Source organism: Xiphophorus maculatus, chromosome 17 (assembly GCF_002775205.1).
Source record: "Xiphophorus maculatus strain JP 163 A chromosome 17, X_maculatus-5.0-male, whole genome shotgun sequence".
NCBI classification, from domain to species: Eukaryota; Metazoa; Chordata; class Actinopteri; order Cyprinodontiformes; family Poeciliidae; genus Xiphophorus; species Xiphophorus maculatus.
In genome coordinates, this window is record NC_036459.1 from 9,494,040 (window position 1) to 9,517,826 (window position 23,787).

Sequence of the window (23,787 nt, forward strand, 5' to 3'; positions counted from 1 at the left end):
GTACAATCACTCTTTTAGCTTGTAGTAGTCACGTAATATCAGCAGGTGTTCAGAATTGGTTAAATAAAGGTTAAATAAAAACCCGAATCTAGAGCCTTTTATTTACTTTTAAATATTATGTTGGTGTGTTTTATCTTGCAGCTGGTCATGCAGTATCTGTACTGCGGAGGCACAGAGTCTCTGCACATCCGCAACACAGAAGTGATGGAGGTAATGCAGAGGGTTTGCATAGCAGCGTCATTACTTTGAGTTTGTTTTTGTTGTTTTTTTATTTAATCCTGCATGTACCGTTCCCTGCAGCTCCTGTCTGCAGCCAAGTTCTTCCAACTAGAGGCCCTTCAGAGACACTGTGAGATCATCTGCTCAAAGAACATCACCACTGAAACCTGCGTGGACCTTTACAAACACGCCAAGGTGGGAACACGCCTCAGACTGTTAATGCATCTGCTCATCTCCTCCATTATTTATTAATGCATCAAATGACAGCTGATTTCTGGGAGGCTTTAACTCGCTGTTGTCTTGACAAAGCAAAACAAAAGAAAGAAAGAAAACAGTGAAAGCTAGCTGGTGTATTCTGGTCCAAAAAGAGGAAATTTGTGGAGTTTCTCGTACTTTAATCCATACTTTTATTGGAATATTTCACATTTCAGCTGTAAATTTTGTAGAATAAAGGGAAAGTACAGAGCTTGACCCCTAGATTGGTTAAAATAGACAATGCTGTGCTGCAGACGTAGCGGATAGAATACAACATACAGTAACAATGTATGTTGAAGCATGCTAATGTTAGCAATTCAACCCTTTTCCAGTTACTGTCTCCCATTTTGTCCCCTTGCATAGTCATGAGTGGTAAGGTTAGCATGCTAAAGGTAATGTTATCATTCTCTTTAAACATTAACATTGCTATGCTAACATTATTATGCTCATTTGGATGCTAATGTTAGCAATTCACCTCTTGCCAGAATTTGTACCCCTGAATAGGTATTGTCGGTGCTAAGGTTAGCATGCTAATGCTAACTGTTAAAATTATTTTTAAATGTTAACAATACTATGCTAAGATTAGCATGCTTCTATGAATGCTAATAAACATTACAGCTATGTTTTGCTGAGCTCTGATTTAAGGCATAATTGAGAAAATTGGTATAAAAAAATTTTTAGAGCTTTGTTTTGAACATTTCTCAGTCATAAAATCTAAATAATGTAATCGCTAGCCCTTATCTTCTCCTGTAGGCAGTGAAGTCTTAATGATCAATAAGCAATCGTTGCTTATTTAAAGCCAATTTAATTTATATAACAATAGGATGTTTTTCTAATTCACACCAACTTCAAGTTACTCACTACAGATTTTTATGTCATTATGCAAAAAACAAAAAATAAACCAAATCAAAAAAGGGAATTAAAATCTAAACTCCCAGAATACCTTTTTTTTTAAGGATTTGTGAAGATTATTGATTCACAAATTTTGAATAATTCAGAAGATTATTGTGGTATTAGTGATAAAATGTGATCATTGCCTGTAATTAAAAAACATTTATGTAATCAAGTGACAAAGTTACAAACCAGCAGACTAATTAAATACTATTCAGTTTTAGCATAAAACTAAACCTTAAAAAAATGACAAAACTTGTTGTGGTCAACTTTTAAAGAAATTATGTTAAGTCATAACAAACGTTTTGATTTTAAGGTTTTTTAAGATATGACTGATTTCTATTTATTCACACTTTCCAAAGCAGATCATGTTTAGAATGACTTAACATTTTGCAAAAACAAATCGTTGGCTTAAAGTAAATAAAAAGAAAAGAAAAAACTGATATATCCCCATTTTTCAATGCTAAAATACTCCTAAAAGTAATATAATTGAGTAAATGTAACTAGTTACTACCCATCTCTAGGTATCCCATCGTCTTTACTTGAGCTGCGTTTTTCCACCTTTCTTCTCTTTCTGCAGTTTCTCGGGGCGTTGGAGCTAACGGCGTTCATCGAGGGCTACTTCCTGAAGAACATGGTGCTGCTGATTGAACTGGACGCCTTCAAGCAGCTCCTGTACGAGCCGCCCGCCGCCACCTCCGCCGAGAGCCCCGCGTCCAGCCCCGGCCTCTGCTCCGACATCCTCCACGACCTGGAGAAGACCCTGGCCACTCGCATCCACTCCATCCACCTCTCCAGCTCCAAGGGCTCGGTGGTGTGACCGCCGCCCGCCCCGCTCCCATCCAGCCGCAGCATCGATTTTAGCAAACACTGTCCCGCCCACGTCAAACTGCTGTTGGACGATCTACCGCCAGGATTTCCCTTTAATTCTGCTGCTTGTTGAACGTTAATGTAGACGTTTGTGACTAAACTTTATTGTTTTGCCTTGAGCTCCTGTCCTGACGGCTGTTCACTGCGGATAAAAACAAACATGGCTTTGTCAAGGCGCCTCATTCACAATAATCCAACTCTCAACTGTATTTCATACAGAACATGTGCATGAAATACATATTTTACACTTTTTTCACTCAGAAATTAAGGTAGAAGTTTTACTCATTCAATACAAATGATACATTTTCTGGAAGTGGATGCCATGGCAGCAGCAAATTAAATCCCTGCTATACGACCCGTAGCAATGTGAGGACTTTTAAGGTGGACTTGCTTACGTTTCAGTCTGTCAGTTTGTTCTCGCTGGACACGTTTCACTGTGTTTTATCTGCCATGTTGCAGAAGCCAAACTGATCACAGGAACTTCCGCCGTGGCCGCCGCCGAGCCGGTTCCAATAAACCCCAAATCTATGCTGACTGATTCCTAAAACACGGGAAATAATTCGTCTTTTTGCATGACACCTCCTTTACTGAGCTGCCATTATGTTGCTTTTTTATGCACAGCTTACTTCATGAACCTCTTTTCTGAGCGGGAAGTAAAAGAATTTGCTGCTTATTAACTTTTTATTCGCCACAAGACAGAGCGGGATTCTGGAGACGGACCAAATGTTTTTGAAAGCAAACTGTAAATATCTTCTGAAAGTCATCGTTTTTGCAAGATGGTATAAAATCCCCCACACTCACTCGCCTGGCTGACAACACCGGCCTTACTAAACGTGCTCCCCGCTGTGCGTCCGGATTATGCAAACTTGCATGTTTAATCCATCTGTATGACTTGTGTGTTATGCAACATCGCACTGTGGGATGCTGGTTGCTCCAGTTTTAGCTGAACCGAAGGGTCTCCCCTCAAATTATTTTTGCTCTGAAGCATCCCAGATTATCAGGATGGATTACAAAATTCAGGCTAGTCTGCAGCATCTGTGTATTAAATTATCTTAGCTGTTTAGTTTTGAAATAAACTTCCTAATACAATTGAGATTACACACAAAATAATATTTTGCTGTCATTGTTTGGTGGTAAAAGGGAGGCAGAGGTGGAGCAAATATAAAGATCAACTTTTTAAAAAAAATCTAGAAATCCCAAAAATAAACTAAATAAATAAGAAACCAAAGACGAAACTCAAATATGACAAATAATGTCCAACACATCACAAGGAGCTAATGAAATGTTAGCATTTTGATGTATGTTGATTTCTGGAAAACAAGGTGATATAGTTGCGCTTAAAAAACTAAAATGAACATTGTTTTGATAATTAAACAAAAGATATCAAGAGAAATTTCAGACTCAACTTGTGAAAGAACATTTTTCCTGGTCTTTCTTGCAAACTTAAATATTCATGTTTCTCTTTGAGAGCATCAATAAAGTTAAACTTAAAGTTTATTAATTACACTTTCATATCAAAAGTAACACAAACCTGCTGTAGGTTGTGTGGTGACATTTCACGGTTTTTGGAAACTTCTTTTAACATCTTACTGTCTGCTCTCAGGGTGAACATGCTTTGTCGGCCAACATGGACATGTCAGCAGTTGTTTTATTTTGAAATATCTTATTACAAATTATTCTGAGACGTCTAATTTTTTTTTTTTTTTACAAATCTTTTCTCTCACTTAAACAGTAACCAGACTAAAGATGTCTGAGATTTAAAAGTGGAAACCTTCTAAAAGACTTGACAGTCTTTTCTTTTATTGTTTATTTAAATTATTTCAAATTTTAATTGTTGTTAAATACATATTAAATACCTTCATGTCTAAATGTTCTGAAAAACACAGAATCTTGTTGGAGGGAATCATATTTTCACATGAATGTATAATGACAGAAATGCTTAAATATTAAAGCTCCTCGCAGATCATGCCAAATATTTTTGCAACATTTATTTTTTTAAACAATCAGTTTGTGTTGCATCTGAATGGTCTAGATGTCGTAAAACAATTAAAAAGCACCCGGTTTCTGCATTCCCCCTCAGTATTTCAGTACTAAAAGCTGCAACAGTTAAGTAATTTTTATGTTTTCTTCTTATGTATGTGCTTTGATTTCATAAAATTAAAATACAAGCTGAAAAAGTTCCGAGGAAATGAGTTGGAGAAAACACGCGTTACAGTGGATTTTAATGAAGTTAATGTCTATGGTCGCCCCCTGCTGGTGTAGCATGGGTTTTACGACATTTTGATCATCCATCGTAAGGACAAAATGTAGAAAATCAAGAAATCATCCAGGAAATTAATAATTAGTAGTTTAAAAACTTAAGTCTACTAAATACAAAGTGTGAATTTAAGAAAAGTAATAAAAAACATCTCTTGGTAATTTATGCATTGAATATAAGAATACCTTGTTCACAGTGCGGAATGTTCCACACAACTGTCTCATACAGCATTGACCCTTAACATCTACGTCACTCTTATCATTCGAGGCGCCATGTTGGACGGCGGAAGTGAGCGACGAGAATATTGAACAGAACGACTGCAATTGTTTTACAAAGTTGTTTTTTCCAGTTTATTCGTGGCTTCTGCTTCTTCGAGTCGAGCTAATTTGTCTGAACGTAAACTCGCCTGGTTGGGCCTCATTGATGACGGTGTTCACAACAATTGGAGACAGCTAGCTTAGAAACCGACCCATATCTCCTCCCTGGTGACGTGTTGATCAAATTACCGACTTTGCCTGAATTCACACCACATAATTTATGTCAATATGTCCTCAACAGCGTTTTTCTTTACACCGGAGCAGCATTAAAAACATACAAAAGACGAGATGCTAACCAGTTTTTTCCCCCACACATGCTAGGCTACATGACGGTGCGGCAGTGTTTCCATGGTTACCAAGGCTAGACGCGTACCTTCTCCATAATGCGATATTTTATATCTTTCTAATTATACACACTTATAAAGTGTATGAACGTTAATCTTGTCAAAAATGCCCGCTGCAAATCCGCGATTACACTGAAGTGATTATGATTGACAGCTGCTATCCATATAAGAAGATATAAAATAAAATGACAAGTTTGGTTCGATATTGTTTTTCTTTTCAGGAGCGCATTGGTTGTTTTGATGTCCGTCATGGCGGAGCGGAGCGTGACGTCATCTGAAAAGGGTCAATATATATATATATATATATATATATATATATATATATTTTTTCAAATTTTCTAAAAAGTACATACCAAGTAATTCTCTTAAAGCTAACAGAGGTCCCTAATATTTAGCAACAGTTTTTTTCCCCCTGTTCAAATATTGACAATTCATTAAGAAGTTTTATGCATTCAGTTGTATTTTAATATACGGCTGAAATCTGTTTAATGAATGTAACACAAAGCGGATGGAGATCAGGAAATCGTGCATTTTTTTTCCAGCAACAGATCAAATGCAATCAAATCAAATAAGTTTTCATTTTTACATGTAATGTTTGTTTCACTATCAACCACTATTTATATTCTTATGAAATATAATTACTGTAGCACACTGAAAATTACATCCATATTTTAGCCCAAATTTTGAGAAAATCTTAATATATATATAATATATGAACTTCTATAAATATTGACAGATTACAGATGCTATACTACAGTTTTATTTTCTTATCTACATGCATAGCAGTATATACTTTATTTTACATTCAGCAGTTTTGAAAAGAATACATTTAATAATGCTCTAAGATATTTAGTAGAAGCAATATTTACATCAGATTGTGTTCCCATGAGGTTAGCTAAAGTGTAAATGTGAGCTAAATGAGTGACTGAAATTTGCTTAAATATATATATTTTTGGTTATATATCTGTGGCTGCCCATGGTGTGTTTTTGTTTATTTTACCCTGAATGCTTTAAAGATTTTACTGTATGCTAATAACTTAACTGAATCATCACATATTCACATATTTTAGTGGAAACGCTTTATTTGAAAGTGATACATAACCTGATGCAAACCAAGGTTCATGATGATGTCAAGCACTTTTTTGTGCCAGTGTTACTGTAGCCTCACACAATCAGAGTATTTTACCAGTGAGCTTGAGTTAAAGTCTTTTTGTGACCCAACAGCAGCTAAAGTATGAAAATAAAGTCAAAGATTTTATGCTTATCTGTTTCTGTTAGTCTTAATGTTACGCCAGTAGCAAAAAAAAAAACAGCTTAGCTTGTCCCATTTCTGGCATTTCAGGCCCAAAATGGGTCAAAGCTGTAGAGTAAATGTCAGTTTGCATGGCTCTTCTTGTTTAATGTTGTTGGGAATGTGTTCTGTACAGCAGCTTTGTCTCAACACCCTCCTTTGTGTTTGTCTGAGCATTTATTATCCTGCGTATTTGTTACTGGTAATATACCTAATTTTCCCTAGACACAGTGATAACTTGCATGGGTTAGTTTAAATCCACATGGGGATGAAACTTTTGCTACTTCTGTTCCTTTGAAGGGAAAATGTACATTGTACAAATTATATATATATATACATATATATATAAAATATAAATTATACATGGTGTGAGAAGCAGAGATGTGGTGGAGTATAACAACAAGGAGAAATGTTACACTCATGCTACGGTTTCTGTCGTTCCATGACATGATATTGTGGACAGCTAATAAAGACCTCAGTTTAAAAACATTTAAAGTCTTAATTGTCTTCTTACCTTGTTTTTGTGAGAGGAATATGTATTTGTGGGCTAAGCTAAGCAAAAGCATATGGAAAACTTGCTAAATCCTTTCTCTGACATTAAAAATGTGTGCAAAACTTGTTGATTTCAAAAAACGCAATTAAAATCTGTCAAAATTGAGTTTAGTAGTACTTTTCCAAGGCACTATTGACATCAAAATGCCATATATATATATAAGTAATTTTCCTCATTCCATGAAATGATCTCTCGATAGCGACGTTAAAATATATTTTGTTTTCTCCACAGTACGGTAATTAAATCCTCTTATAAATCAACGTTAAAACCGATGTGTGTTATTATTGTGCTGCTGTAAGCAAACTGGTGGACGGCAGAATTGACCTATATTCTGCTACAGCGCATGCGCCGTACGTATAAACCGCCGCGCCGCCCTTCCTCTCCGTCTGCTCTGCAGGTCTATGTGTACGTCGAGCTGAAACAGTGTCGAGGTAAACTGTCTGTTCAGATTGCTAACTTTACAAAACAACATGGAAAGCCCGGATCATATAGAAAACGGTAAGCCGTGCAGAATGTCAGCGTTCGTTGTTCTTAATGAGTTATTAGTTCGTGTTGTGGAGTGTGTGCGCCCCATTTTCAATATGGCGTAGCTCGATTCGGGATGTTGACGGCGTTTCGGTGCCGTGTAGCTCCACCAGGAAGCTGTTGTGTGCTCAACTTAGACTTAAAAGTTTATGTTAGAAGTTAGCTAACTTCTAAGCATCGTCATGTTTTAATGAATTGGAAATTACTCAAACTTAATTTACGCTGTGACCACTTAACTGAACGCAACATGGACTACTAAATACTTCTAGAGGGTTTAACTTCGACTGTTACCTTTTGCCGTCTGAAAGCTTAACTGTTCTCTGGAAAGCTACATTTGAGCTATCTTATAAAAGATAGTTATCCCCCTAAAATGCCATTTTAGTCTCTAGGGAACTTTTACCGCTGTTGTTGCTATTGCTCAGTCAGGTAGCGCATCCTGCTCCGACTTTACGTCACCTTTGAACGCAGCATGGAGCAACACAATTTCCTGACTTGTTGCTAAGCTATATGGAGCTAAAACAAAATGCCACAAATAATGAAACAACATCATTAAATGATTGCTTAATTGTGTTCATAATAAACTCGGAACCTTAAAAATAAACAAATGTTTTCTCAGCATAATTATATGGAAGACAGTTAGGGCCACTAATTGAGACCACTGAGACTTTTTTCTCATGCTGTCAGAAGATGTGCTTATATTCCTAATATAGAAGGAGATCCTTCTTATCGTGCATTTAATGATAATAAAAATAAGTTAATAAACTGTAATTGTGACTCAAAACATTTGACCTAATGTCTGATTTGTAGGTCTACGCAAATTGATTACATGTTAGCAAATTTCAGACTCCAACACATTGCCAAAGAAAAAAAGTTGAAAATTCTCCAGGTAACAATCACAAATAAATAAAATTGTATTTTTTACACATATTTTACATTTATCTCTTCATAATATATGATTTATTATTTTAAGTATAGAAAAACTAGAGGTTCTCATATATATGAGGTGAACATACGCCTATTAAAATATAACCTTTTCCACTTTTAGTGTAACATATCCTTTAAAATTCAGCTCAAAACTGAAGGCTGGATTTTTGAAAACATCCTTTTTCAATGTCATTGCAAAAACAAGTTTAAATCTTTATTTGTAGATCCGCCTCTCCAGCTGCCGTCTCTTCGCCTCTTCATTCCTCCCCTCCGTTTGGTTTCTGGAGCCATGTGGCACACGGTGCAGAGCAGGAACATTCAGGATTATGGCATGGTGGAAGAGTTCATCAGCAGAGTCACAGATGTTGTGCCAGAACTGTTGAACCCAGAGCAGAAAGTCCAGCTCCTTCTTGGACTCAGAGCACGAGTAAACGGAGACATTTATTAATCGTACAAAAATGCTGATGTGTCACATGCACAAAGTGTTTGAGATTACGTCTTTTCTTGCAGCTTGTTCTTGAACTGTGTCGTTCGGAGCAGTCCACAGACACAGAATCTGTCGAGATGCATCTGGATCGGATCAGAACCCTCATATCCTCATGGGCAGCACAGGTTGGTTCCTTACACAATGTCTTCTGGATCATTCACTCAATTCTTTAACTGACACTGAAGCTGTGCGACTTATTTCCAGCCTTGCTTTGCAGATGTAAGTTTTCCCGAGACAAACTTTGTGGATCAGGTGGAGCTGATGTTAAAGCACCCTGAGGAGAGGAAGACGTTCTTCCAGGTTTGTCTGGAACGGCGTGGTATAGGACCAGAAGTTGATGTTTGGCTGGAAATAAAATGCATTTATAGGTGAACTGTGATCATTGTCTTGCAGGATGTTTTCCCCACAGATTTTGGACCTGATTTTGACAACGCTCTGCAGATGCTGATGTTGGACTTTGTGTCCAGACTGGAGAAACTTCTTCCTGTTCCTGATATTCAGCAGGTAGAAGAGCTGGAGCTTCATCATTCGTCGCTTCCGTTCTTTCTTAACATGCAGTGTAATGTGTATTCCACAGAATATTTTGGGGCACAAATAAGAAATTTCACATTTAATCTCAGGATTCTGACTTCAAACTTTAGACTTTAATCTCAAAATGTTGACCTTAGTCTCAGATTTCACAATTTGATGTCAGAGTTCAGACTTTAATCTCAGTACTTTGACTTTGGTCTCAAAAATTCAGACTTTATTGTCAAAATGTAGACCTTACTCTCAGATACCTTTTTAAAATCAAAATTCACCTTAATTTCAAAATTCAGACTTTAATCTATTTCTGATTTTTTTTTTTCTTCTCCAAATTCTTGATTTTTATCTCACTATCTAGACCTGAATTTTAAAAAACTGGTTTTAATCTCAGAATTCCATATTTTTTTCATAATTCTGACTAACCTCAAAATTCACATCTGAATTTTAAAATTCTGATTTTAATTAAAAAATTCTCAATTTAATCTCAGAATTCCAAATTTATTCTGATCATTCTGTCGTTTTTCCGTAGTTATTGAATTTTATAAAAATTCACCTTGATTTCAAAATTCCAACTTTATTCTCATATTTCTGGGGGGGGGGGGGTTGTTTTGTTTTGTTTGTTTTTTTCAAAATTCTTCTCTTTTTTATTCTCACTATTTAGGCCTAAATTTTAAAATTCTGGCTTTAATCTCAAAACTCTCAATTTAACATCAGAATTCCAAATTTAATTTCATAATTCTGACCCTTTTTCTCAAAATGCTTGACTTTAATCTCAAAATTCAGACCTTAATTTAAAAATTCTGACTTTTTTCCCCCCTCAAAATTCTAACTTTTCAGATTGCATCCATCCTGAGGACAGTGCCTTCTGCCTTGGAAGCGTCCGCTCACTCTGTCCCCGACCCACAGCACCTGGCAGCTGTTCTGCGGTACCACACAACGCTCGGATGTCTTGATTTTTCCGGTGAGTCTCCTCTGTTGTCTCAGTATCTGTGTAGTATTTGTACTTGTATCCTTCAATGAGCTTCTGGTAAAGTTCTGACTGGATGTATAATTTGAAGAAAACTCAGCAAATTCAAGCCAATTCTTGTTTGTAGAAATGGCTGAACAGTTTTTATTTCCACACAGATGAAACTCAGACCATTCCATCCTCCAATGGGACCTCCATCCTGTCATCCTTGTCTCTTCCTCAGTTGGACCAGCTTGTGGTCTGTTCCGACCCGATACAGATGCAGCCTTTGCCGGAGCTGTTGCCTGATACCTTGACCGTCAAAGTGGAGGAGGAAACTGTGACACTGGTTGACGATGTTGGGCCTTCTAGTTCAGTTCAACCTGATGATCCTGGAGAATCAAATATGGAGGAATCTGTGCAGGAAGCACCACCTGAGGATTCAGGTAATGGCGTAGAGCCCCCGCAGCAAACAAGGTGGCTCCGACTGAGAAGAAGAGTTTTTAAAGAAAAGAAAGATCCGGTGAAACCTAAAAGAGTCCGAAGGAAATACCACGACAGTAAAACGTGCCCTGTATGTAACAAGACGTTCCCGCGAGCTGCCGGCATGAGGCGGCACCTGGAGATTCACAAAACAAAGCGCGACTACAATCACAAATGTTCCAAGTGTGACAAACGATTCAGGGACCAGTACGACTTGAAGCGACACACCATGCGAGTCCACGAAAAGGGAGAGACGAGTGACGGCACTAATACGAGAGCCAGGAAGTCCAAAGAGTGCGCCACAAATCAAACCTGTCCTCACTGTGGGAAGTATTTCGCCTGGCAGAGTGATCTGAAGCGGCACATAGAGACTCATTCAGGGGAGCGCCCACATCAGTGTTCTTTGTGTGGAAAGAAGTTTAAAAACCCTTACGCCTTGAAGTCGCATGAGAAGAGCTGCAAAATAAGAGCGGAGAAAATGGCCAAGAAAAAGGAAAAGGAATCCTTAAATCCAGAAACAACTGCAGATGTATCAGCAGAACCTCCAAACAATCCACCTTTAAATACAGAGCTGACTCCATACATGCTACTGTCGACTGAAGTATCAGTTAAACATAAAGTGTGTCCCATCTGCAGCATGACCATTAAGAACAACAGAGACATTAAGAAGCATTTGCGATCTCACTCTGAAGAACGACCGTATGTCTGCCTCACGTGTGAGAAGGGCTTTAAGTACAAAGATACAATAAAGAAGCACCAAACTCTCAAAGGCCACAAAGGCATCAGGGAGGTGCAGTGCATGAAACTGGAGAGGCTTCTCTCTGAGGCTGATGCTCAGTGTACTGGTGATACTGGTGGACCAGAAGAAATGGATCTGGAGGGATCTGAAGACTCTCCAAAAGAGAGTGTACCTGTTCTGAAGATGTCCAAAGAAGGCTTGAAAGTGTGTCCTGTCTGTTCCAAGACGTTTGATATGATTAAAACTTTGAACAAGCATCTCCAGTCCCACAGGGTTGACCGGCCGTATTACTGCGTCCACTGCAAGAGGCGCTATAAAGACTTGTACGGACTCAAAAGACACCAGATCTACGCAGTCTGCTACAACAAACCCCCACGTTACTCGCTGAAGAAAGGGTCCAATCAAGGTGAAACGGATCTGCAGCAGATATTTGTCTGGTGTTCAAACTGCAGTCAACACTTCGAATCCCTGTCCGCCCTGAAAGAACACCAGGAAAGCGTTTGCCGAGCAGAACCGACCGTGAAGAAATGCAATGAGTGTGGAAAGGAATTCAAAAGCATAACGATGCTCAAGGTGCACAAGAAGGTTCACAACCCACTGTACTGCAAAGACTGCAAGAAGATCCTGTCTGACGAACCCGCCTTTGAGCGGCACAAGCTGTTGCACAGGCCGATGCAGTGCACGATGTGCGATGAGACTTTCATCATCTCAAGACGTCTGAGAGAACACTATGAGAAGCGGCACAACTTCACAGGACCCTTCCCGTGTACCCAGTGTGACAAAACCTTTGTCCAACTTTCCTATCTCATTATCCACCAGAGGATCCACAGAGGGGAGTTTCCGTTTGTCTGTGACAGTTGTCCTGAGAAGTTCAGGACCTCCTCCTTGTTGACGGTTCATCGGCGAAAACACTCCGGGGAGAAGCCTTTCCTGTGCTGGCAGTGTGGGAAGTCGTACCGCGCCGCCTCGGATCTCTCCATGCACATGGGAACCCACTCCGAGGAGAGACCCTGGGTCTGCGCTCAGTGCAACATGGCTTACCGCACAAAGGCGCAGCTCAAGAACCACGTGGAGCAAGTCCACCTCTGTATCCGGTTCACATGTGCCACCTGCGGGAAGCAGTTCATGAAGGAGATGTCGCTGAAAAGGCACGAGCTCACTCACACGGGCGAGAGGCCTTTTCCGTGCACAGAGTGCGGCAAATCCTTCCTGACCGGCAACGAGCTCCTGCGGCACAGCAGGTACCACACTGGCGTGCGCCCATATAAGTGCGAGATATGCTGTAAGGCCTTCATCCAGTCAAGCTACTTAAAGATCCACATGCGTCTCCACACAGGAGAGAAGCCATACGCATGCGAAATCTGCGACAAACGCTTCAGGTTGTCGAGAAACATGCAGAAACACAGACTCACTCATGAAGGGAAACAGAAGATCTTCACGTGTGAAATCTGTGGACTCAGTTTTGCCCAAAGGAAACTGCTGAACGAACACTCTGTCACTCACGAACAGAACATCGAGACGGTCTTTGGAAATGAGATTGAGTTGGAGTATCAATAGGCTTCCTGTCTGCTCTTCGTAAATTGTCTGTAACATTTCCTAACTTTTCTGAGACATTCCTATTTCTTTATTAAAGTTTTGGTCACAAGCTCTTTCCATGTAACCTTTTTCATTATTTGTTTTTGTCACCAGTGATTAAACCATAAGACAAGAACTTCAGAGATGGTGCTAAGTGAAATCTATGTAAAAAAGAGTTACTTAAATCAATCCAAATTACATGCAGATTCATTGGTTTTGTGTAAAAACTATGCAGCTGATATGAATTAATAAAGTTTAAACAGGCATTTCTTTCTCACAAAACAAACTTCAAACCAAAAAAATAATGTTTTTTTGTTTGTTTTAGAGCAATCAATATGAGACTAATAAATAATCAGAGGTTAAAAGTGAAACAATTCAATAAATAAGTCACTAAATATGTAGTTGCCCTCAAAATTATTCATTCTTATACATAGGATTAATTTTGGACTTGTGTATATTGTTGATACATTTGGAAATCCATATATTAAATTACAAAAATACATTTGTTTCAACCATGCATTCAATACATGGCTACATGTAGATATAGTTCCTTCAATTTTCTATTATAGAAATACATTCCCATGTTTATTTCATCATCCAGTTTACTTGTCTGTACAATCCAATAACTAAATTAGGTGTAAATCTTTTGCTATTGGTAATAAATAAAAACAAAATGTGACCATTTGTTTAAAATTTTAGCTATTACAAAATCTGTCAAGTGTTGCTCATTACCCATATACTCATATTTTCAATATCATCAAATATATTTCAGTGTTTTAGACATATATTAATTTTCAGATTTCAGAAAGTGATTAAAAGTGCTGTGATTTAATAAAAATATACTATTTTTGCACATATTTATATTTGATTTTATTTAAACTATCACATATTTTTGTTTTTATGATCAATGAATAGTTAATGTTTTATTTTCTTGGCACTTTTGGCACTTCATACTAAATTTCCTCTAGGTGGCGGTGGTGAGCAACATAGACCGTATTAATCATGTGAAGAAGGATATTTGCAAGCAAGAGGCTTTAAAATTATTATTTTTTATTTATTTTTTCTAACATGTCAGAATAATTAATAGCTTGTGAAAATACATCACGGTTAAAGCAGTAAATGTTATCTAATAAGCATATGTTGACATACTGCGCCTGCGCACTATGAACAGGATATTTAACCGTCTTTTCCTCCCCGCCAGCAACTGCTTGCACCGCAGGGTCGGGCGGACGTCGACTCACAACGTCCCCGAATTGATTTATATTCCTAACTGAGTACTTTTCGGCACAATATGGAGAGCTCAGAACCTATCAGTGACGGTAAGTCGATGAGCGTTTGTGTAGTGTTTGTTTTTACCGAGTTGTTGGTTTTTCTCTCAGAGTGTGTGCGCCCGATTTCAAACATGGCGTACGCCGCTCTGAGATGGTGGTTGGTTTTTGCTACGTTGCACCGCACGCCGGGGAACTGGACTGGGTGAATGAGCGTAAATAAGTGCGGACCAATACCTAACAAAAACAGATTCTCACATTCTTTAAATATGTGCTTCAATCGTGGTTATCGTTAGTTTACGTTACAGCCACCGACTAACCGCTGACAAATGTTGCCTTCAAGGGCTTCAGGTAAAACTAGAGTCAGCAAAGCTAGCTGCAAACAACTGAGATCTGAAAGCAGAGCAACCACTATATCAACTGCAGCGGTTTATGTTCAGCAGTTACATGTATTTTAAGATGAGTTATTAAGTAAATAAATCATCCACAGTGTGATGGATGTTACGTCCATCACACTGTCGGACTGCACCGGTGTTATAGTTTGTTTTTACCACACGTGTTTCTGTCCGTGAACGCACCAAGTGGCAGGCTGGAGCAGAAGTTGAAGTGGGCGTCAGAAATCTTAGAGAATAAATGGTTAGCACCAGAAATAAGTAACTTTTTGGAAAGCCAAGTGTTGAAAGCTTTTTTTCCCCTCGGATTTCATATTTCTAGTCGTCCAATACAGAACGCAAAAACGATCAAAATCAAATAATAAACAAAGCGTTAAATCGTTATTTAAACCGTATTTAATGAAAATGTTGCATTAAAACGCCCATCTTTTTAACAGTCAAATCTATCCAGCTATTTAATGCATAACTTAATATTTACAGTTTAAATTTATTACCTTGTAAGTGTTTAATTTTTCATGAAATTATTTTGTATTTTAAATTGTCATTAATCCATGATATGCTGACCAATTTTCTGTTTATTTTTGGGAATAAACTCGACTATTTTAAGATATTCCAATATAAAAGCAAAAAGAAAAAAAAAGGTTGTCGTTTTCTAATTCTGTAAAATGTTTTTCAGATCCGCCTCTCCTGCTGCCGTCTCTTCGCCTCTTCATCCCCCCACTCCGCCTTGTGTCTGCGGCCATGTGGCACATCGTGCAGAGCGGGAACCTTCACGAATACGGATTAGTGGAGGACTTCATCAGCACCATCACTGATCTTGTGCCAGAACTGTTGAATCCAGACCAGAAAGCTCAGCTGCTCCTGGGACTGAGAGCACGGGTGAGCAAAACCGAGTAACATCGGTTCTCCTCCATAAGGGAGTGAGTGAAGAACAGTTTGCTCAGCCTACCACCTTTTCATCCTTTCCTTCAGGTTGTTCTTGAATTGTGTCGCTCCGAGCAGATCCCCGACACAGAATCCATCCAGATCCACCTGGATCAGATAAAATCCCTAATATCCACCTGGGCAGCACAGGTTAGCCTCTTAAAATTAAACATTTAACCGATCAGAGCCAATCATATATTATAAATGTGAACTTTTCTGTGTTTCCAGCCTTGTTTTTCAGATGTTCAGTTTCCAGAGTCGAACTTTGTGGATCAGGTCGGGTTGTTGTTGAAGGATCCTGAAGAGAAGGAGAAGTTCTTCCAGGTCTTTAGTTTTTACGCCTCACCTTAAGGTCCTCTTAACTACGTACTCTTAAGACTAAACCCGACCTTTCCTTCTCTAGGATGTTTTCCCCACAGATTTTGGACCTGACTATGACAACGCCTTGCAGATGTTGATGTTGGATTTCCTGTCCCGACTGGAGAAGCTTCTCCCAGTTCCCGACATTCAGCAGGTAGACGAACATTCACATCGTTTTAAAGGTTTTAAACACACAAGCTGCGTTTTCCTTTACAAAAATTTGCAAATCTTTGTTGATATTTTGCTAATGTTAGAAAAAAGAAACAATTTTGCAATAGCTGTGTCCCCATTAAATAAGAAGTTAAATTAAATTACACATAATTAAGCTAGTTCACAAAATAAGTAATTAAAAACAATGGCAAGTCTCACTTCAACACATGTTACAGAAGTTTTGCCTGAAAAATTTCTTTTGATATGGCTGAAAGCATAAAATAATTGTGTTTTTTTTAATTGAAGTATTTCCATAAATCAAGGTTGTTCAAGGTTTCCCCCAGAAAACCTGCTCAGCCTGGTGGTTGGGTGCTAAGGCGGTCATTCATCCAGCGGCCCGCCGTGCTTTTGAGTTAAAAAATGTTTAAAGTTGACAGGAAATTTGAAAATATCACTTGATAATTATGTGTTATTGGAAGAGTAATACTTGAACACCAATCATAAAGTCTTAAAAATGCAAACATTTTAAAGAGACGTAAAAAATAAGCAATGCCAAGCCTGGTGGGGGCATAAGTAAAGCCTGGTGGCCCGCCAGGCTTATAATACACTGGGGGAAACCATTTATGTTTGTAATTTTAATTTGCATAATTCTATGATTAATAGAAGCGTAGTCACAGGTTACAATTTCTCTCTGACTATTGAAAAACAAGCTAACGAGATATCACAGAAAGTTTGGGACACTGTAGTTTGAAGGATACGTTAACATAGTTCTATTGCTGCCCACTGCCAAGTCAGCTGGCTGATAAACACCTTTCTGTCAATTACGAGAAAAACCGATTCATCCCTTTCTGAATGTTTCTGGGAAACACAATCAGCCACGTTGGTGGCAGCATCATGCCAAAGCAGCACTTTTAAAATTATATTTATAAAGCAGCATTCTGTATTTTTATAAATTGTGTAGAAAACATTAAATAAAACTCTTAACAATCAATTGGTGCTAGTAGTTTATAACTTATATATAAGTTATTTCTTTCCTAAATTTACCTTCATCTTAAATTTGCCTTTGAAAGAGATAAAACCCCACAGCATCACAGATCCTCCACTGTGTTTAACAGTGGGAGTGAAGGGGCGTCCCACACTTTAACATTTTGCTTTATGCCAAAAAGCTTTGAGCAAACTCACATCTTTAAATTTGTGATGTGAAACAGAAAACAGGTTTTCCTTGTACTGAAACAACCAGCTGGCATCTGGATTTAGTTAAGTATTTGTTACAGAGACTCCATGCTGATCTGTTTTACTTTAAGGAAATGCTCTCTACTATTTCCCATATTTGAGAAAACTTCTGTCACCTCATGTTTGGTCTCTTCTCTTTTCTGCGTCGTAGACGGCGTCCATGATCGGTGGCATCCCGACAGCGCTGGAGGAGTGCGCTCACTCGGTACCGGACCCCCAGCACCTGAAAACTGTCCTGCGCTACCAGACGAGACTCGGACACATGGATTTTACTGGTGAGTTGTAACTACGCGCTTTACAAAAGTATTTACACCCTTGATTTTTACACAACCACAAACTTTAATGCTTTTTTTACTGGGATTTTATGTGACTTTGGTTGAGCATTTACTCTCAACCTTTCTGGGTCAATTCCTTCAGAACCCACCCTTTACTACAGTTACATCTGCAGGCCTCAATTTCATTTAAGTCTGGACTTTGACTAGGCCATTCTAACGAGAATGTTCATGTCTTTGGTAGTATTTATTTTGATCTGTCTGCTCCTCTTGAAGATGGATTTAGATTTTTTAAAAACATGGAAAACAGTTGAAACAAACTTCTGGATATAATGTTACAAACTGAAAATACATCACAAACTAAATCAAAGCATCCAGAACCTTTTGAAATTCATTAGTCAAATTTTCATAATTTGAGGTTTTTATTTTTTATTCTCTTATTGCTTTTAATTGATAACAATATCGGTCACATTTTTCAGATCGTTTTAATTTCAAAGGTGACCAAAAGGAATATGAAAAGTCATACCTTAATTATTTAAATCTTCTCAGTATAAAAAAACCTTCTTTGTGTAGAAAAAGTATGTGCCCCCTAAACCGAACAACTGATTGTGCCACAAAAACAGCTGTATTAGTGAAAACTAACGGTGAGCTTCTCATCTCTGGGGAAATTTTGTCCTGCTTGTCTTCTGCTTGCAGAATTTATTTAATTTAGCCACATAGAATGTTATTTCATTTTAAAAGGCCCGAGCTGGGTTGGAATTCAACTCCAAGCTTTGACTAGGCCACTACACAACCTTAGAGTGTGGTAGTAACCGGACATAAAAAAGTTGAAGGGGTATTTCAGCTAAGCTTTCAGCCCGTTTTTGTACAAAAGCATCTTTTTAAAAAAAATTTTATCCATCATTGAAATCAAATTTTAATTTCGCCACAGATGAAACGCAGAACATCCCATCATCGTTTGGGAACTGCATCCTGTCCTCGCTGTCTCTTCCCCAGCTGGAGAAGATCGTGATCCATCCTGACGAGCTTCAGATCCAGTCGTCTTCAGACCAGATCCAGGGCTGTATGACCGTGCAGGTGGAGGGCGAAACTGTGACGCTGTTGGACTACATTCAAATAGAGCAGCCGGCTCTGGTGGAGTCCGACGATCATGAAGATATGGACGCCAGCGCCAAGGAAGCACCGCTCGACGACTCGGACGATGCGTTAAAGCCCGCCGCTTTTCAGCCGCTGAAGCAAAGCAAGAGGCTGGAGCTGAAGAGAAAAGCTTTGAAGGCAAACAGCGAATCAGAAGCGGCCAAGAGGCTGCGGAAAAAATACTCCAACAACAAAACGTGTCCCGTGTGCAACAAGACGTTCCTGCGAGCCGCAGCCATGAGGCGCCACCAGGAAATCCACAATGAAAACCGCGACCTGAAATACAAGTGCAGCAGCTGCGATAAGCGGTTCAGGGACCAGTACGACATGAACCGCCACATGATGCGGGTTCACGAGAAGGGAGTGATGAGCAGCAGCCCTAAAGACGAAGACCTGGGAGATCCCTGCACCTCTGAGATGTCTGAAAATAAAAACTGCTCCTTGTGCGGGAAGTACTTCGCCAGGGAAGTCGACATGGAGCGACACATGAAGTCCCACTCAGAAGATCGTCCGTATAAGTGTTCGTTTTGCGACAAGAAGTTCAAGAATCTGTACGTGTTGAAGAGGCATGAGAGGGAGATTTGTAAGAGCAGGGAGCAGAAAGTGAGGAAAGGCGCTCCAGATGCGAACGCAGAGGCGCACTCGGAGGCATCGGTGGAAGGGAAAATCTGTCCAATCTGCGGCCGAATCCTCCCCTGCACCGCGGACATCACAAAGCATTTACGCTCCCACTCTGAGGAGCGACCGTACGTCTGCATAACCTGCGAGAAGGGCTTCAAGTACAAAGACACTCTGAAGAAGCACCAGATCATCCATGGGCACGAGGGCATCCGAGAGGAGCATTGCAAGACCGTGGAGCAGATCCTGGCGGAAGCAGATCCCCAGAACCAGGAGGATCCTGACGGATTAGATAAAAAAGAAACAGAATTTGACCCGCCTGCAGAAACTACGATGGACAACCGGACTGTAGTGGGTTTGAACAGAAAGAAAGCCCCAAAGGCGTGTCCTGTGTGCAGCAGGGTGTTTGATAGCATCAAAACTCTGAACAGGCACATCCAATGCCACACAGAGGACCGACCGTTTCACTGCATCCATTGCAAGAAGAGGTTCAAACACATGCACGGCCTGAAGAGACACCAGATCTACGCCATCTGCCACAAGAAGACTTCCCGTTTGTCGTGGAGGAAGGAGCAGAGAGCCGGACCCAGCCACAGCGAGGCGAGCGGTACCGACTCCGCACAAGGCCAAACGGCCAAGATCCCCGTCTGGTGTTCCAACTGTGGCAAACACTTCGAGTATCCATCCGCCCTGAAGGAGCACCAGGAGAACGTCTGCAAGGTGGAGATCCGGGAAGTGATGAAGTGCGACGACTGCAATAAGGAGTTCAAGAGCGTCACAATGCTCAAAGTCCACCAGCGGATCCACGACCCGCTCTACTGCAAGGAGTGCGGCAAGATCCTCGGGAATGAGGCCGCCTATGAACGGCACAAGCTCATGCACCGGCCGATGAAATGCACAATGTGCGAGAAGAGCTTCACCCTTCTGAGACGACTGAGGGAACACTATGAGAAGCAGCACGGCTTCGCTGGGCCCTTCCCGTGTCCGCAGTGCGACAAATCCTTCGTCCAGCTGTCCTACCTCGCCATCCACCAGAGGATACACAAAGGAGAGTTCCCCTACGCCTGCAACATGTGCCCCGAGAAGTTCCGCTCGTCCAACTGCCTGACGGTCCACCAGAGGAAGCACACCGGGGAGAAACCCTTCCTGTGCTGGCAGTGTGGGAAGTGCTACCGCTCAGCCTCGGAGCTGACGGTCCACATGGGGACGCACTCCGAGGAGAAACCCTGGAGCTGCTCGCAGTGCGACATGGCCTACCGCACCAAGCTGCAGCTCAGCAACCACGTGGAGCAGGTCCACATTGGCGTGCGCTATCCCTGCAAGACCTGCGGCAAGCAGTTTATGAAGGAGACGTCCCTGAAGAGGCACGAGCTCATCCACACCGGGGAGAGACCGCACCAGTGCACCGTCTGCGGGAAGACCTTCCTGACCGCCAACGAGCTCCGGCTTCACAACCGCTACCACACCGGAGAGCGGCCGTACAAGTGCGACGTGTGCAGCAAGGCTTTCATCCAGTCGGGCTACTTGAAGTCTCACATGCGCATCCACACGGGGGAGAAACCGTTTAAATGCGACCTCTGCGATAAAACCTTCCGTCTGTCCTACCACATGAAGAAACACCGGCGGACTCACGCCGGGAAAACGCGAAGCTTCGTCTGTGAGGACTGTGGATTGGTCTTCCTGCAGAAGAAGCTGCTGTGGGAACATTCGCTCACTCACGACGTGAAGCTGGAACAAACGTTTGCAGCAGAAGTCGGACTAGAATTTAACCCATGAACTCTGAATTTCTTCATTGGGTTTTGTTTACGAGTCAGTGTTTTTCTTTTCCTTTATGCATCACAGAGTTGACTTGTAAAACAAGGAATGAATATTCAGACTTCCTCAGGGAAAGGCTGCAGAAAAATGTTGCTTTTCTGAACTTTGAAACATTAAAAACTTGAACAGTCGTTGCTGTCTTACTTTTTATTATCCTTTATCTTTTTTATTTTTAAGTAAAAATGATTCATTTCAACAGTAATTTCAATATTACTCAATTTGTCAACAGAGAAAAGATTATTTGTTGCAGAATACATCTACTTTGTGTACATTTTATCAAAACGTATGCTGGAATAGATTTGATGTGTGCAGAAATTGATCTAATCTGGATCTTTTTTTACCTGGAGAACTGGAGAATCCTCCTCATCTGACCGAATTGAGGGTGGGTATATTGTTTCAAGATTTCTGTCAAACAAAACTAAGTCTTTGTTTCATTTGTTCCCACCACCTTTGTCTTCGTCTCTGTGTTTCTTAGTCTTTACAGAACGGCTGCAGTCAGAGTTCTCACACTTTTCAACAAATTTCAGTGTCTTACTGGAGTTTTTGCAACATTCCTTCACATTTAACTGTTTAAATAATAATGAGGTCCTGTCATCTGCAGGTTGCTTCTAGTTTTAGGAGCGTGGATGGTCAAGAAGCATCTACTACACCTGGACTTGACAAGTAAGGGATGGAAGATCTGACACTGTGTAATATAAGTGTATCAGAATCAGAATATATAAAAATACAGTTTTAGACAGATTATGAACCTCTGGAAGAGGATATGGACCTCTAAGGGGAAAAAAACAATGCTTGAGATTAAATTCAACATGTATTATTTCCATTGGCCCAAATCCTCTTCCATAAGAACCACCGGTCCAGTTTATCTTGATTTAAAACTGGTTAGAATTGAAAACAGTAGGATTTAGTTGATTTTAGAAAATACTGGTGGGTCAAGTGTTGAAATCAAGGTGTGATCTGGGAACTTTGAGATAAAAATTTAAATGTGTGCTGGGCATCATGTTTTTATGTCCATTGTTTATATGGAAAAAGGGTAATTTTCCACAAAAAAAAATTATTTAACTAAACTTTAGATTAATCTCAGATGATTTCTAGAAATAAACAAGGAAATTTGTGTTTTGAAAGTCTAAAATTTACTAGAAATAAATTGAAGAATGTTGACATACGCTCAGAAATTTTCTAGAGAAAACATGAAAAAGTCTGAATTTCAAATATCAAAAATGTTTCAAGTTGAAAATTTTGACTTTTGAAATTTTATTTCTAGAATTTTTCTAGAATTATTCTCAAAATATGTATATTTTCTGGCATATTTTAACCCTTTGAAACTCAGAAATTTCCCCCAGTAAAAAAATTCTAAAAAATTAGATTATTATTTTTTCTATCTACAATGTCCAAATGCACCGTCACAAGTTTTTTCCCTTTTAGAAAGTGGGTAAATTAAATAAAACTTTTACATGCTGTTCTTATATTTTATAAAATAAAATTGCAGAGATGCATCAGAGTGAAGTGAACTAAAGCAGAGGAAAATCAGCCTGTAATTGTCCTGTTCGGCCACTAGATGGCAATAACACAATGATAATCGGTGTCAGTGGCTTGTGGCGAATCATCCTGATACATAAATAATCCAGAGCTTCTGCTTGACTTGAAACCTTAATACCGATTCTCAGTAAGCCGTGGAGGTTCTGCGTAGAGGCGCGTTTGTTCTGCAGGCGGCCCTGCTTGTTTATGCAGCTTCTGCTTTTATGCAACATCAGTTTCACAACTGTTTACTCAGGCCCAGTAGCCGAGAGTCAATATTTATCCTGCTTCTCTTCCTCGCAGTCCTTTTCACCTGACCGTTGACGCAGCCTGAGTGACGGTGGAAACCGCAACAGCTGCATCATCCCGTCGGTTTTTAACAGAAAAAAAAAAAAAGGCTCCCGTCTCTGAGAAAAATCAAGCAGCAGCCTCTCCAGAGTGTTGGGAGCAGATCGCTTTTTAACCCAAAGCATATTGATTTATATGGGGCTCTAATTGCTTCAGTGTGTCCTGGATTATTGCCCCCAGTAATTGAGGCCTGGCAGCCGTCTCTTTCCTAGACATTGTCTCGGCGGTGCCAGATGGTGAGAAGCGAGGCCCGCTCTGCAGCCCAACCCCTCGCCCTCACCAAGCCATTGCTCCTGTGTTGGTTCACTTAGCTGCACAGACAGCATTCTTCCCTGCCTGCTTAGAGGTGTCACTTACAGGCCACCGTCCAGATCTGAATGCAGCATGAGGCAGCAGATTTGCAGCAAAGCCGAACCGTGAACCTGTGCATTGTTTGAAATGTTGGCTCTCGTCTCGGATTAGCTGCTGCAGCCACATTAAGCCAATAATTACTGGGGGATAATATTGTTCCTTCATCTGTTTGTTTTGTGTTTTTGTTTCTGAGTCACAAG

At 40.0% G+C, this 23,787-nt stretch overlaps 3 protein-coding genes across 4 annotated transcripts in view; all 3 read left to right on the forward strand.

Annotated features, from left to right (window-relative positions):
* LOC102235035 (ankyrin repeat and BTB/POZ domain-containing protein BTBD11-A) overlaps positions 1-6,933 on the forward strand; it is a 180,110-nt gene extending 173,177 nt beyond the window's left edge. For both annotated transcript variants that reach the window (XM_023350132.1, XM_023350133.1), the window contains 3 exons: positions 142-210; positions 301-414; positions 1,946-6,933. In XM_023350132.1, coding sequence (XP_023205900.1) covers positions 142-210; positions 301-414; positions 1,946-2,185 — 423 coding nt within the window. In that variant the 3' untranslated portion in view covers positions 2,186-6,933. The remainder of the gene's footprint in view (positions 1-141; positions 211-300; positions 415-1,945) is intronic.
* A 407-nt stretch (positions 6,934-7,340) lies between these two features.
* On the forward strand, positions 7,341-13,275 carry LOC102234513 (zinc finger protein 11-like). Its single transcript, XM_023350626.1, has 7 exons — positions 7,341-7,428; positions 8,671-8,873; positions 8,957-9,058; positions 9,138-9,233; positions 9,327-9,437; positions 10,296-10,419; positions 10,584-13,275. The coding sequence occupies exons 1-7, from the start codon at positions 7,341-7,343 to the stop codon at positions 13,181-13,183; spliced, it is 3,324 nt and encodes a 1,107-aa protein (XP_023206394.1). The 3' UTR covers positions 13,184-13,275.
* Positions 13,276-14,383: 1,108 nt separating this feature from the next.
* Positions 14,384-22,011, forward strand: LOC102234262 (zinc finger protein 11-like). Its single transcript, XM_005800004.3, has 7 exons — positions 14,384-14,520; positions 15,538-15,740; positions 15,834-15,935; positions 16,014-16,109; positions 16,189-16,299; positions 17,680-17,803; positions 18,732-22,011. The coding sequence occupies exons 1-7, from the start codon at positions 14,493-14,495 to the stop codon at positions 21,329-21,331; spliced, it is 3,264 nt and encodes a 1,087-aa protein (XP_005800061.1). The 5' UTR covers positions 14,384-14,492; the 3' UTR covers positions 21,332-22,011.
* Positions 22,012-23,787: the final 1,776 nt, after the last annotated feature.

Excerpts from the sequence above, each read along its gene's own strand:
- LOC102234513 (XM_023350626.1), top strand. The coding sequence starts at position 7,341 with ATGCGCCGTACGTATAAACCGCCGCGCCGCCCTTCCTCTCCGTCTGCT. Across the intron at positions 7,429-8,670 it reads CGAGCTGAAACAGTGTCGAG|ATCCGCCTCTCCAGCTGCCG; the intron begins GTAAACTGTCTG and ends CTTTATTTGTAG. Across the intron at positions 9,234-9,326 it reads AGAGGAAGACGTTCTTCCAG|GATGTTTTCCCCACAGATTT; the intron begins GTTTGTCTGGAA and ends ATTGTCTTGCAG.
- LOC102234262 (XM_005800004.3), top strand. The coding sequence starts at position 14,493 with ATGGAGAGCTCAGAACCTATCAGTGACG. Across the intron at positions 15,936-16,013 it reads TATCCACCTGGGCAGCACAG|CCTTGTTTTTCAGATGTTCA; the intron begins GTTAGCCTCTTA and ends CTGTGTTTCCAG. Across the intron at positions 16,110-16,188 it reads AGAAGGAGAAGTTCTTCCAG|GATGTTTTCCCCACAGATTT; the intron begins GTCTTTAGTTTT and ends TTCCTTCTCTAG.